The sequence below is a fragment of the Natrix helvetica genome, assembly GCF_964273705.1.
Source record: "Natrix helvetica genome assembly, chromosome: 9".
Taxonomy (NCBI): Eukaryota; Metazoa; Chordata; class Lepidosauria; order Squamata; family Natricidae; genus Natrix; species Natrix helvetica.
Window position 1 is genome coordinate 26,883,769 of NC_138560.1, and position 14,304 is coordinate 26,898,072.

At 50.6% G+C, this 14,304-nt stretch overlaps 1 protein-coding gene across 1 annotated transcript; it reads right to left on the reverse strand.

Annotated features, from left to right (window-relative positions):
- Positions 1-975: 975 nt before the first annotated feature.
- NT5C1A (5'-nucleotidase, cytosolic IA) lies at positions 976-10,979 on the reverse strand. Its single transcript, XM_081962826.1, has 6 exons — positions 10,684-10,979; positions 5,790-5,957; positions 5,336-5,465; positions 4,360-4,482; positions 3,152-3,336; positions 976-2,777 (listed from the first exon to the last, which is right to left on the reverse strand). Exons 1-6 carry the CDS (start codon positions 10,795-10,797, stop codon positions 2,412-2,414), a joined length of 1,086 nt encoding a protein of 361 aa, XP_081818952.1. The 5' UTR covers positions 10,798-10,979; the 3' UTR covers positions 976-2,411.
- Between the last annotated feature and the right edge of the window lie 3,325 nt (positions 10,980-14,304).

Genomic DNA, 14,304 nt, shown 5'->3' on the forward strand with positions numbered 1-14,304 from the left:
AAGCTAGCAGGGAAGGTAACCCCAGCCCCTCTGCACTCACACCACACCAGGCACATGGTCACTCCCATGCATCCTGCCCCACACGCTGTGCCTCTTCCCTGACCTACACTCACCTCTTGCTCTCCCCCTGATCCCCCCCACCCTGGCCACACCTCTCGCACATTCCCCATGCACCCTCCACGACCCTTGCTGTGCCTCTCCTCGGCAGCCCCTCCCTCCCTTCCCCACCTGGCAGCAACCATTTACCTGGCTTGGTTTTTGCAAGTATCTGCCAGTTTCCCCACTGACTTTGGTTGTGGAAAGCTGGCAGGAAGTGGCCTAATCTAGTGACCATGGGATCCAGTTAACGACAGCAATCTGGACTGCAAGGTTGCTTTCCGACTGCATAACTTAGCCACGGAAATGCCACTTCCAATTGCTGCCATAAATGAAAGACCGCCTATTGGCTCAGGTAAAAGCTGCAGCAAAATCCCCCTCCTTACACCATGCAATAGGCCTTCATAGGGTGTTTGGCTTGCTGCAGCTGGGGTCCCTATGATACACAGAATCACATTTCAGCTAACTGGCCTGGGTCTGCGGCACACCCAAAGACATAAGCAAAGGACCGGGGGCCGGGGGCTGCGTGGATGCAGACAGAGGACCTACACCAACCCGTTTTGAGGAAAGATTGGTGGTTGAGGTCTTGGTGCAAGATTGCGGAAGGACAGCCCGTTCCCAAGATGCCCTGAGAAGTGGAGAATCACCATGAGGGGCTCATTGGCTGCCTTGAACGGAGCGGACCCCCGGCCGGAGCTTGGCCTTTGACCACAATAGTTGTACCTGGGAGAGACGTTTCTTGGCAGAATAGCTCAGGTTTTATCTGCTGGGGAGGCAATATCCGCCCGCCCGTTCTACATGCTCCTAGACCTTATGTTTTAAAGATGCATTGGCAGGTGACCCAGGATAGTGAATAAGATACAAGGGAAGGTGTGGTAACAGAAGGTTTACTACGGACCCTTCCATCGAGTCAGGCAGATGTGACGGTGTTTCACTTACAATCATGAAGATGAAGAAGCAGAACACTGGCAGAAAAATTCTTTCTGCAAAAAGAAAGAATGCAGTCCTGGGGCAGTGAGTTCCATGGGGAAATTGTTTCTTGGATCTTTTCCCAAGAGTAATGTGCAGTCATACTGAAAGTGGAAGAAACTTCACTGAGGACACCTGCTTTGGGCAAGGGGGGGGGGGGGTTTGGACTAGAAGACGTCCCAGGTCTCTTCTAACCCTAGGATCCTTTGATTCCATTCTGGTCTGATGTTGTGGATGAAAAGCTCCCGGAAGCCCTCGGGGGGAGGCGATGGCTTCCACTGTTTAAATTTAATATATTTAGAGTGAGCCAGACTACCTTCTGAGTTTCCACATTGAGCCGGGATTTGAGCCGTGGCCGTCTGCTTCTGGCCTCAGCTGCAGCCTCAAAGCTTGTAAAGGAAAAGGACAAAAGGCTTTGTGTGCTTCTCTCCTTCCCCCAAAGGGTGCTCAGCGTTGTAAAGGGAGCCCTCTCCCCCTTCTTGCTTGTGGAACGCTGTGTGACTCTCGCATGGAGCCGGACATTTACACAAGGCCCATTTTTGCATTCAAGCTCAGAGCCAAAGCCCACTTTCCCCCCTTTCGCTCCTGCCTGGCTCACAGGAAAGACTGCATCCCCAATGACACGTGAAGTCCCTCCCTGTGCTTGGCACAACAAGGCAGCTTCTGTGGCTGTGAATATGCTTAGGGGCACCTCAGAACTCCTTTCCTGGCAGTGGCACTTTGGAGGGGAGGACAATGAACGGCCCCCTCTCCCTGTGGCCAGAAGAGACGGGAGGCAGAAGGATTTCTCTCAACTGATGACCCTCTGCTGGCTCATCACAGGGACTTCCCTCTTCCCAAGCAGCCCCCCCCCCCCCCCCGTCTGAAAGCTTCAAGCTGGTCTCTGCCATGTAGCCAGCAACAAATGGCCTTTTTGCAAACAAGAGAAGGTTGCAAGCAGGTCTTTTGACAAGGCTCCCATGGGCCTCGTCAGCAATTCCTGCAAGCTGCACTTGTGAGAGTGTGATGGATGTAAGTTCACCTAGCATGGGTCACAAGAAAATGTCCCCAGATGCAAAACGCCCCCATTTTGGAGGAAGAGAAGGCCTGTTCTATCTTGAAGCACTCTTGATTGCAGGAGGGACACCAAAAAGGCCCTGCAAATGCTCCAAGGGCCCTGCGGGAGTTGTGGGGCACAGCTATTGTGCTGGTGGGGAAGAGCGTAAAGTGCAACATGCACAGGCAGCAGCAGATCCTTCATGGACCATCCCAACACCTTTGGTTCTAGTCATCCTACAGGTTGGCACTCACCAACCGAGACTTCCTTCTCGACCAAGCGCTGAGCCAGGCCAGGCCATCCCTGGGCACTACTTGCCGTCCTGAGCTGCCTTTCTTTGTCCTGAGAGCTTGTACTTCTGGGCAACCCCATAAGGAACATGGGCGGCGACAGTGCCCATTTCCTTTGCTCCCTCCACATGAAACATCTGGTCATCGAAGAAGATATGTGGTCGGATCTTCTCCAGCAAGGGGCCTTTGGGTGCGCCGGCCAAGAAGAGGGCCTCGTCCGTTTCTAGTCCCCAGCTCCGGAGAGTCTTTAGGGCTCGGGCCCCGGAACTGGCAGCACTTCGAGCCGTGACCAGGTAGGTGCGGATGGGGCATTCCAGGCGGAGGCCTTTGGTGTAGAACTTCTTCTGAAGCTTCCCCAGCACTTCCAGGAAGCTCTTCAGTGGCCCCTGGACAGAGGAACACACAGCATCAGCCCCGGCATGTGGCCCACTCCCCAGGTAGTCAGGAAATGGGGACCAGCTCAGGCACAGCACCCTCCGGGAGGCCCCGGGGCCAGAAGCTTCCCTGCCCTCACCCCAGCCATGCCCAGATGCCCTCCTGTTCTTTGAATTTGCCAATCCTTCTTTGGGTCTAATAGAAGCTGTTACACTGAAATGGTGTTGCTGTCTTGCTTTGTTTGCATTTAGAATGTTTTTTCTCCCTTTGTTCTATCTAATGTGTTTATTAGCAGGGCAGACATAAAAATAATCCTCTCGCTCTTGGCAAAAACAATAATGAAAAAGTTGATTTGGTCACAATGCCACCAGTCCCCGAGTCGCACCTGAGCGAGAGGCTTGTTCTCGTAAGTCTTCTCGTGCTCAAAGAACTTGTCTAGGCCGTGAGCCTTCACGATCTGCTCCGACTCATCTGAAAACAGCACAGCATCTCCATCAAAGGCAACACGGAGCTGCTTCTCTGAGACTTGCATATCTTTCTTGGGGGTGAAAATAGTGGCAGCTGCAATCCCTGGGAAGGGAGGGAGGAAAACAGCCTTCAATTCCTGTTGCCCGATGCTCTCCAGTTGGAGCAAAAAGTTCACAGACTTCAGTGAGGTCTATTTAAGGCTTACCTGGGGATAACTATAGAGTTTGGGAAACAGTAAAAGGACCTTCCAAATCTCATTTATAATGGCAAAATCTCTGAATGATGTGTGAGATCAGCTGTCTCACTTTCTGTATCTTCTCCTTCCATCCCTCTGCCATCCTCCCCACCACTTCTCACATCTGGCAGGAGGATTCCCTAAAAGTCTCTTTCCTGTTCAAAGTGTCCCCTAGATGTGTAAGCTTCAGACTCTTTGGGACTCAGCAGCTGGCCAATGCCTTTGATCAGTCTTGTGCCACTGAGCCAACAAGATCCTCACATTCTGCCGACTGGCAGAAATCTCAACCTGGAAGGATTTTTCTAAGCAACCTGATTCTGATAAAGCAACCAAACCTCAGTTAAAGGTTACTTTGCCCCATGAAGGCCTCTCTTACATGCTAAGAGATTGCAACAGATGCTTCACTGCTGTTTCTGCCAGGACATGGAAAGCTAACAAGCACATGATGTCTTGGGGGGCTGGGGGGGGACACACACCAGTAAATCTTTTTCTAACGTTCTGGTTCTTGGAGACTGCCTAGACAAGTCCCTGCAGTTTTCATGGCAATTCAGAAATTGGTTTGCCATTGCAAACCACTCGGCTGGCTTTGTGCCTAAAGCAGGACTAGAACTCACAGTCTCTTGCTTTCTGGCCTGATGCTCTAAGTGCCAAAATGACTCTTTATAAACCTAAACAAACGCAACTAAATGGCTCACAAGACTGTATGAGTAAAATTGCAACGGTCATGATTCCTGGAGCAACAAGTGGTAAAGTTGGCTTTGCTTTGGATTTTAGAAAACGTGTGTCCCCACAGGTACCTACAGACTCAAATGTGTCTTATCTCCCCCACTCCTTCAGTCCAAAAGGCCCCACAAACTTCTGCTATGCTTTCGCCCAAAAGCATCACTCACCCTCTTCTATGGCCTCACTCACTTTCTCACAGTCCGAGGATAAGTAGAGGTTGGTGTGGTAGGCCTTCAAGTAGCAAATAGGGCTAGTCCCACCAGTCATACAAAACCTCTCAATGAAGAGATCTGGGAGGAAAAGAAGAAATGCTTCATCGGTAAACAGGATCCAGCCATCCCCAGGCTTCTTTGTGGATCAGAATCCCTGGCCACCATGTCTGGAGGACCCCATGGTAGGAAGGGGGAAGGATCCTGGAAGTGCCTGAAGAGTTGCCAAAACTGGCCGTGTTTAATGTAACAGCATAAGCACTGAAGGAGACATGGAGAGTTAAACTGGGCAGAAATTTGGCAGTGCAGTTCCAAAAGAAGAATGCCATCCAGTGGTACCTTGGTACTCGGCTGCTTTGAAACTCATCAAATTTGGTTCTTGGTGCATTTTGATGTGAAATTTGTGTCCCAATACTCATCATTTGTTTGGTACTCAACACAAAAGCTAGAACCTGTCAGTGTTGGCTGCCTTGTGACTCATCACATTTTTCCTTGTGGGGAAAATTTGTTTGGTACTCAACATTTTTGGTATTCATCATGCCTCCCGGAATTAATTATCAGTGAGTACCATGGTATCACTGTATATTAAAAAACCCCGAGAGGCTGTGTGCTAAAAGCCAGGCTCCTAAGTAGTTGCTCCTGAAAAGAGCTGCTCCTTGGTGTCCAAGACACTGTTTCCTGTTGAGCCAGCAGAGTTGTGACACATAATGTGGAATGAATATAAGGCAGCCCATTTCCAGGTAATAAAGCTCCCTAAGGGAGTGAAGAGGTAGAGCTTCCTCCTGGCTCGGTGGATGAGCTGATGAGGGATTCAGGGCTGTACAAGTGGACAAGCCTTCCAAGCACTGAGCCCACTGCCCATTGGGTGGACGTCGGTGAAGGGATTAGCGGCTGGGCGGATGTTGGCGAGGGGTCTTGCCTTCCGGTCACTTACTGTAATGGTTAATGCTGTTGATCAAGCGAACGCCCACTTGCGCATGGTTGTTGGTCACAAGGACAATGTCAAAAAGCTCCTCACTGTCTGGGAACAGTTCCCGCAGATGGATGTTGACCGATTCCAGAGCCTGGGAATCCAGGGAGAGAAAATGGTTGGACCAGGGAGGTAACATGTTCACTTAAGGGATCGTCAGATAAGAAGGGCTCAAACTGTCCATGGCTTACTGACGTGGGCCCAACTAACAATCATCTCCAGCAAGGATGGGAGTCCTGCTCTCCAAGGCCCAGAGAAGGCCTGCAGATGGGCGGAAGAGAGAGGGGGGGGGGAAAGCCCCAGACCTTGCCTCTGAGGAAATAGCCAGGAGTGCTGACTTCTCCCCCACCCCCCACCTCCACTGTGGACCAGCATTTGCAATGTTGGCATGTGTGAACGTGAGCCAAAGAGACCACACCTTGACAAAAGCGAAAGCCGCTCCAGGCAGGAAGGGCTCCTCCTCGTGCTCCAGCTGATACTTCACGTAGGCCTCCACGCCCTGCTCGGTGTAAATCTTCTGCTCTTCTTCCATGCGGAAGAGGGCTCGGGAGGACACAGCAATGGTGATGGCATGTTGCGGCTTTGGCTGCAAGAGAAGAGTGGTGGTTGCATCCCCCATAAGAGAGGGCAACTGTCTTTGGTGACTGGGCCAAAGGGACCGAGGGGTTCCTCCTCGCCCTTGAAGGCCAGGGGGTCAGCCAGGCCAGCTTCTCTCAATGACTCATTTTCACAATTAGCTACATTTCCGTTTGTGCCGCTTCCATATTAGTTTGATTGCTTTGTAAGGTTCTGGTGACCCCTGGAACCTTACACCACTGGCTAGAGGGAGAGAGCCATCCTTGCCAACTTCACATAACTTCAAACATTCTCTTGCTGTGAAAGGCCCCAGACTTCCTTCCCCCCCCCCCCCCCCCCCGAGAGCCGTGCAACACCCAGTCAAGGTCAGCCTTGCAGCCTCCTGAGCATAGAAGGGCCATGAAGTCACGGTGCTTCGTTTTGATAGAAATCTTGGGGTTGTGTTGTTTGTGGGGAACGTCTGCATGGAATCTGGCATCGGGTACAGCTGAGAAACTGGCTGCCTGCAGGGTCTCTCTGCTGTCGTTATTAAGGAGTTCCCGGCAGCTTGTAAGAGATTTGGATATTATCTTGCTTGGTGTGTATGCTTTGATGTTATGCATTTCTATCTATTTTGGGGGCTAATAATAAAGCTTCAAATCCCTTTAGTTACTGGAGTGATCATGGTTTCTGGATCCAAAAGAACCAATTGCCTGGGCACCTAATTACTGCCCTGAAACTTGCCAAAACTCTGTGTGTGTGTGTGTGTGTGTGTGTGTGTGTGTGTGTGTGTGTGTGTGTGCAAGCTTCTGCTTGTGAAGCCACGTAATCCACAGTGGACTCATTGCACATAACTATCAGGATGGGGCCTTTGTCTGGCAGACCACAAAATCAAATCAGACTTTCTTGCAAGACTACACAACTCTGGAGGAGACACACAATGCCCATTTCCTAGATGTGAACTGCCAGGGCAGTTTAAAAGTCCCAAGCAGTCCTAACATATTCTCCCAGTTCCCCAAAATCAAACTTTGAAACATTATTCTGCCATTAAACATTCCAGTTGGATAGTTATTAAGTGCAGCTGCTCACAGATGCCCAGTTCGTTTGACAACTGAAATGACAACTTGGGAGTTACAAAGTGCTAAGTAGCAAAACAAATGTTTTTGTGGTTCTTATGAGGATGCTGGGTGATTAATTTATGAGCATTAAGCAAGGCTTTCTATTTGCCCCTGGCAGAATTGGCTGGATGAGGAGTCCCAGGGCCAGCTGCTCAGGCAGGCCACCCCCTGCTCAGCGTCACTTGCTCCTTGGCTTAAAACCTTTGCTCTCAAGAGACCCCGTGAGCTTGGCATTTGTTTCTTATGTAGGTATCTTGAGTTCATTGCACCTATCTGTTTTATTAATGTTTTTAAGCTGCCTTTGGGCTCTTGCATTTTCAAAAGGAATAATTTCTTCAGAAATAGATTTGCTTACCCTTATAGTTTATTAATTAATAATAATGAAAAATAAGTGTGTGTGTGTGTGTGTGTGTGTGTGCTGGTGTTAACATCTACATCCCTTCCTTCATTGCTGAGACAGTCAGGCCCGCCTGGCATGGAGGCCTCGGTTCATCCCCTTCCCCTTGCAGCAGCTTCTCACTCCCAACAAGGCCAGAAGAACTGGAGGGAAGCGAAGGCCATTGTTCCTGCCAACCTTCAGCAATTTCACACCAGGGAGCTGCCAGGTGGAAATGCCACACATGGCTGCCACTTGGGGACTCCATGAACTGCGTGTCCAGCCTGCCTACGGTGAGTTGGGCAAGCAGAGAATGCCGCTGATTAATGCCAAGAAGTGTTGCCCTTCAAAGGAAGAGCTTGTTGTGGACAAGGCTGCCTATGGCATCTCTCCCATCTGAAGAGCCAAAGTCCCTCTAAGACCGGCAAAGGCGACCGCCTGGAGGAAGAGATTCCCAGCCCAAAACTCTCAGAAAGGTGCACAATTGAGAGTCAAAGGCCGAGACCTCGTTTATACCATGCATTTTGTGGCCTTTTATTTTGGCTTTACTGAACAGTCGTCTTACTCAGCTGCCATAGGTTGGTAAAGAATAATTTCTAGTTTAGTGCACTGCATGAATCCAGCCATGACTTAAACAAACCTAGGCTTAGTGGAGTGTGTGAAACCAACCAATGGCTTCACTCATGCATTGTACAAAATCTTCAGGTTGGATTTGACCTATTGGCCGTGAGCCAGAAAATATCCTCCTTTGGGTCAAAGACAGGGTTTGCATGCCATGCAAACAACACAACCTAGCTAATGTAGGGCTGGTGACTTTTAACCATAACAATGCCAGGATTGTTTGGGATTAAATGGTTCTCTTGGACAAGCAATGTTGTGCGAACATTAATATTCAATAGATGATGAGGCAATTTCCGAACTCTACTCACTGCTTGCTCCAGAAAAATAAAGCAGGATCCAAGTGGGTGTGAACATCCCAGCTTCTTTGCTCTGACACCAGCTGCTGCCAAGGCAGCTCCTTCCAAATGCTGGCTGACTGCGGCACTTACGGATTGCCTCCTGGACAGACTGGCAAAGCTTCTTGCCCAGGACGCAATCCGCAAGTGCCACAGGGGCAGAAGGGGGAACCTCACCAAGACCCTGGCTTGAAGGCATGGTGCATGAGAACGCTTGTTGGGCAGGTATGGGGTAGGGATGTGGGGGGATGTCAGTCCTAGGTTTAATGGCAGAAATTGGCAGATAATGGTTCCTGCCAGACAGAGACAAGCCACCCCACCCCCCAGCCTGCAGCGTTTAAAGGGCTGCAGAAAAAAGAGGGCAACTCAGTTCTCAGGTATGACTTGCAGGCCATATTCCAGGCCTGCCTCCACTTTGGCTGAGTGATTCATTCAGTCGCGATTTGTTGACTGTGTCTGCATTCACATGGCATGTTAAGTCATACGTTCCGCTTTATGGCTGGTCTCATGTTACAGTACATGCTAAACCACAGCAAGCATCCTCCATTTCTAGTGTGGGTGGTGTCTGAACCTGGCAGTCCGTATCGATCTGCTTTGTCTTTTTCTCCTGGCCAGGACTGCAGTTCCGAGGTTTCTGCTGCTCCGTTTCTGGCCAGAAGGTGCCCAACACCCTTCTAAAGAAGCTTTGGAGAACTCCCCGCTGTCCACCAGCATTGCTGGGGAAGCTTCCTGGGCCCCTCCAGTAGCTCATTCCCAAATGACAGTGGCTGGGTTTGGGCGGGTGAGGAAGCCTCTGAAAGGGTTCCCACTAGCAAGACTCCGCTTCCACCGTCGCTATCACACACTGGACGTTATTGTATGCTTAGACTGACCTGGTGCTTGGTGTGAATAAAACTATCGTGGTTAGCAAAACATGTTTTAGGGTTTAGTAGGTTGTGGAAACCCAGTTAAACATGGTTCATTCAGTCTACTGAGTGACTAGGATGGGAAAGCTGGCTTCACCTCTTGGAGCCAAGGTAACCTCCTGGTTTTTCAGCTGACTTGCTGACTAAGGACTCCCATCATTCAGGCAGACCCTCTTCTGCAAAGAGTACCTTGCTGCCTTCAAGGTCACCTAAAATGCCCCCTTGCTGCTTGGACATCCCAAACCACTTTCTCCCCATAGAGATCGGATGTTCTCCCTAAGGCTGACGTGGCGAAGGCTGAGGTTGAGCATAGAAGCCGAATGAGCCTGTTCACAGTGCTACGGTTCAGCCATGGGGAGATTCGTGCATGGTCTGGGGCCGGGCTCTCCACCCTTGGCAACTTTAGGATTTGTCAACTTCAACTCCCAGAATTTTGTTTTGCTGGCTGGGGAATTTTGGGAGTTGAAGTCCACAAATCCTAAAATTGCCAAGTTTGGAGACCCCTGGTGTGGGGGAAGCAAGTCATGGATATCCCAGATTCCCGAGAAGTTCCAGATCAAGGGGCTACCCAGAAGAGGCTCCCTTGCAGAATGGGGATGGACAGCCCTTCAACCAAAGCCAGTTTGTTGGACATTGCAAACATCTGTGAGAGGGAAGGGCTGGGCAGTGAGAGGGAAGGGCTCCTCAGCAAGCATTGCCTATTGGAAAAGAGGTCGCCCGGGTTGCTTGATCGAGTGGGGCAAATAAGGAGGGACGCAGGGCTGACTCCGGGCAGACCCTCACAGCAAAATACAGCATGAAATCCCGGCCAAATCGTCATACAAGAGAACCTTTTACCGTGGCCGAAGGGACTCTGGGGCGCAGTCTTTCTTTCTGGCTAGGGAGGGTCCTTTCCACATGTTGCTGGGAATATTGAATGTGGAAGGTGCTGCTCAGGAAGAGCAATATTAATATTGTCATTAAAGAATAAAGCCAGAATTTTCACTAACGTTTCCTGCAAGGGAAGCCTCTAAATTCCATTTGAGGAGGGTGAGGGTGGCCTGCAGCCCCCTCCTTCTCAAACGGGGCCCTACCCTTGCCAGGGAACACAAAACGATAGCCACAGAAATGAGCAGCCCACAAGGAAGGCTCCTCCTCCTTTCTATCTGGGGCTCCTGCGGGAGGAGCAATCTTGCAAGCAGACCAGGGCCATCTATTCGGGAAGCGTCTCTGAGCCTCAAAAGCGGCCACCTCTCTTCACAGGGCTAAATGCCCCCTTTAGAGCCAAGCCGCCAGGCAGCAGAGTCTTCCACTTGCCCCGGCATTTCACGCTGCCTCTCGCCAGACCAGCATCCCAAGGGCCCTGCATGCAAACAATGAAGCCTTCCCCCACCCACCCCAGCAGGAGAAACATCTTTCTTACCGATTTGGGCTTCTTTTGGGGGGAGAGGTTTTCATAAAAGGCCTCGGCATCCTCCAAACCGCCTTGTTGTGGCTGCCCTCTGCTTTCCGGGCATCCGGGTCCAGTGGGCTCCATGGCGCATTCCCTCTCCCCGTCCAGGAGCAGATTGCTTTCCTTCTGCCCAAGACCCCAGCTCAGCTGCAAAAAGAGCCAGCCGCCGCCTCTGCCGGCTGCAAAGGCAGGTTGAATCCGGCGGGAGCGGCAGTGGCAGCGGTCGGTGTGCTGGAGACGAGGCAGACGAGCCTCTGAGTGAGTGAGTGTGTGTGTGTCTGAGTATCGCTCAGAGCACGCTCTTTTTAAGGGATCCCGTGAACCTCCTGGGCACTCTTGCTCAGCTGCCCAAGTCCTCCCCCCCTTCCTGGCTTCCTTTCCTCAGACCCACACAATCTGTGGGCAGCCCCACAGGATGGGGACGGAGAGGCGGGACCCCCAGAGCGTGCTGCCCCAGAAGGAGGGGGTCCTCCGTCTTGGCCAAAAAGAGCCTGGACTTAAACAGCCTGGGAGAGGAGACCTATCTGGGCAGAATGCCCACACTCCAGGACTACATAAAATGGCACGCCGTGTGCTGAAAGGAGACCCTCTCGGATCCAGCAGGGGCTCCCAGGGATCGGTGGCCACCCATAGGGGCCAAGATTTGCACCCATTCCTGGAAGGTCTTGCATTACCTCCTGATTTTAGAGATCCTTTATTGTTGTCAAAAACGAATGTTCTTTTGGGGCGGAGTGGGGGAGGGGACAGAGATGTGGTTAACACAAACAGTGGAGCAAATGGGCTTATTGCGTAACTAAAAAGAGGTTTTTAAAGGTTCACGTTTTCAAATTATCTGCATTCTTCTGCTGTTACTCTCCCCCCCCCATTATTCCTGAGAGGAGAGGCATTCACACACACACACACACACACACACACACACACACACCCTCTTCTCTTGCTGGAATCTTCCTGGGACAGAGTGCTCATCCCTGCCATCCCTTGATTGACTGATGCCCACTTGCCACAGGCTAGCCAAGAGTCCTGACTTCAAGGGCGTTCGGGAGGAAGGATGCTCAGCTCCATGTGCTCCACCTCTTCCTTTTCCAAAAGCATGTGGTCAATCACGCATTAAAAAGTGAACCTGATGGGGTTTTGGTCTAATCCAGTTGAAAGATCTGAGCCTAAATGTGACCACGGTTGCTTAATAAGCCATTAAGAGAAATTAATTGTATGTGCTGAAAAACGGACCCAAGGGGCAATTGCCTGGAGAAAAGCAGCACTTCAGTTACAGCAGTCCAAAACCCAGCTGCTTAGGAGGATAAGGATTCTCCTTTTCATCCGAGGGAGGCTTCCCCAAGCGTCCATTTAACTCTCTGGCTCAGTGGCTCCTGCCATGACTTCGGCTGGCTCCCTTTGTCCCACACCCTTGCCTTGCCCAGGGGGCCAGGATGGTGGAGCACTCAGTGCTTTCCTCTCGCTCATTCTGCATTTATATCCCACTTTATCCAAGGTGACGCTGACTGGGGTCCACAAGCAACAGCTACATCTGGTGCAATCCTGCACACAGCTTCCTCCCTGGGGAATTCTAGGTGACATCATCTGGGGAGGGCACCCTTTGCTGCCCTTTGGTAGTTTTAGCTGGAGCCCTGTGGGCAGCTCCGTGGCTTCCCTTCTGGGCATCCCCCCACAGTTGCCTGCAAGGCAGACTCAGCCGAGGGTCTCCCAGGCAGAAATGGCCAAGCTTCTCCTGAAGATGGGAAGAAAGGTCTCACAGCAAGGATTCAGGGGAAAGCAGGACCTCAAGCTGTTTTGTCCCTTCCCCCTGATGTGTGTGGTACTACCACCAATCCACAGCATGCATGTGTACACACACACACACACACACACAGAGCTGCTTCTTTCCTTTGACAGAAAGCTTTAGAGAGAGGTCGATGGTTCTCTACAGATCCCAGGCACCTTCTCCATGGAAATCATGTGGACATTACATGCACAAGACATAAATTTCAATGGATCTTCAGAGAAAAACCCGAGTCTATCTGCACTGCAGCCAATACGTGGAATATTCTACATATTATGCAAACCCAGAAAGAGTCTGTTCTGTTATTTGTGTTTTGTGAACCTACCTACTTCTGAAGTGTCTGTCAATAGCATGAATTAATTCTTTCTTATTGTGTCCCAGCAAACCATATCTGAGCCTCAATCTGTCCTTGCATGTATCTGTGGCATCCATAGATTTGCAATGTTGAGTTTGCCCCACAATCCACCCCAACTGGTTTCCTTCAATCTGCTGCTAAGCCAAACACAAAGCTTGTGCAGTATGTGGATCTTCTACTCTACTTTGGGTATTTGCACCTTGTGTCTATTAAGACAATTTTGGGGGCAGGAGGCAATAAAACCAAAAAGAGCTGGTGTTTTGGGTAAAGATCCAGAATGCTTGAGCCTCTGCAAGCTGTTTGCACCATCCTACACATGAAAGGTGAATGCAGAAGCAGAATTTAACTCTGAAAACAAACACCTCCCTCCAAGCAGACCTGGAAAAAAAGCCCCCTTCCCAGTCTACAGTGGAGGCATCTGCTCTTCTCTCATCATGTTTTCAGCTCAGTGGTTCCCAGGGCCCTCTAGAGGCTTCAGTGAGCCTGTACAGCAGTCCCTGGCCAAAGGGCCACTCAGGAGCAGCAAGGCTACTCTGACTCAGGTGGAGGGCAGTTTGTGTGTTAGTTTGAAATTGCTGCTTCTGTCCATTTTCATCCACTCATTCCCAAAACTAGCTTTGCCATTTGGCTGCAGCATCAAGTCACCCGCAGACACGAGGCTTCTGCTCCCTTAACAGGAGGGATGCAGTGAGCAGGCCTTTCTCTTACTTTAACAGCTTTTTAATACTTGTCAAAGAAAGTGACTGCACAAAAGACATGACTTTAGTTCAACCTGAGGAGGGGGATCATTTTTGTGAACCTCAAGAATTTAAGGTGTCCTCGTCTCAGAATTTTAACCAATCGGATGATGGTTCCCAGACTTTATTTAGTTCCTGAGTTGATCCATTTCTTGGCTTCGTGTTATGCCTTGAAACAAAAGCCTGAAAGCCCTTGGTTTACAGAGGCCCAGCGTGGATGCTGAAGAGGCCTGGCAGATGAAGCTCTTGGCCCCAGGACTGCCCTCCCTCTCTTGGGACTGGAAGGACCAGAAGGGAAAAAGCCACAAGTGCCCATCCATTCACCTCTCTCCCTGCCCAACAGTTGCCCAGGAGCTCTCTCCCTGGACTTGGGACTGCAATTGACCCCACCATTTCTGTTGCTAAGTGAAACATTTGTTAAATGAATTTTCCCGCATTTTATGACCTTCCTTGCCACACTTGTTAAGTGAATCACCAAAATTGTTAAGTTGGTAACAGGGTTGTGAAGGGAATCTGGCTTCCACGTTGACTTTGCTTGTCCCAAAAGGAAACCACGTAACCTTGGACACTGCAACCGTCAACAAGGAGTCACTTGCCAAGCGGCCACCCGGTGGCTGGCTGCACCCGGAGTTCCATCATGGGACCCTGGGACTCTGGCAAGCGTTGTCAATGGGAAAAACAGTCAGAAGTCACTTTTGCTGTTGCAGTTTTGAACGGTCACT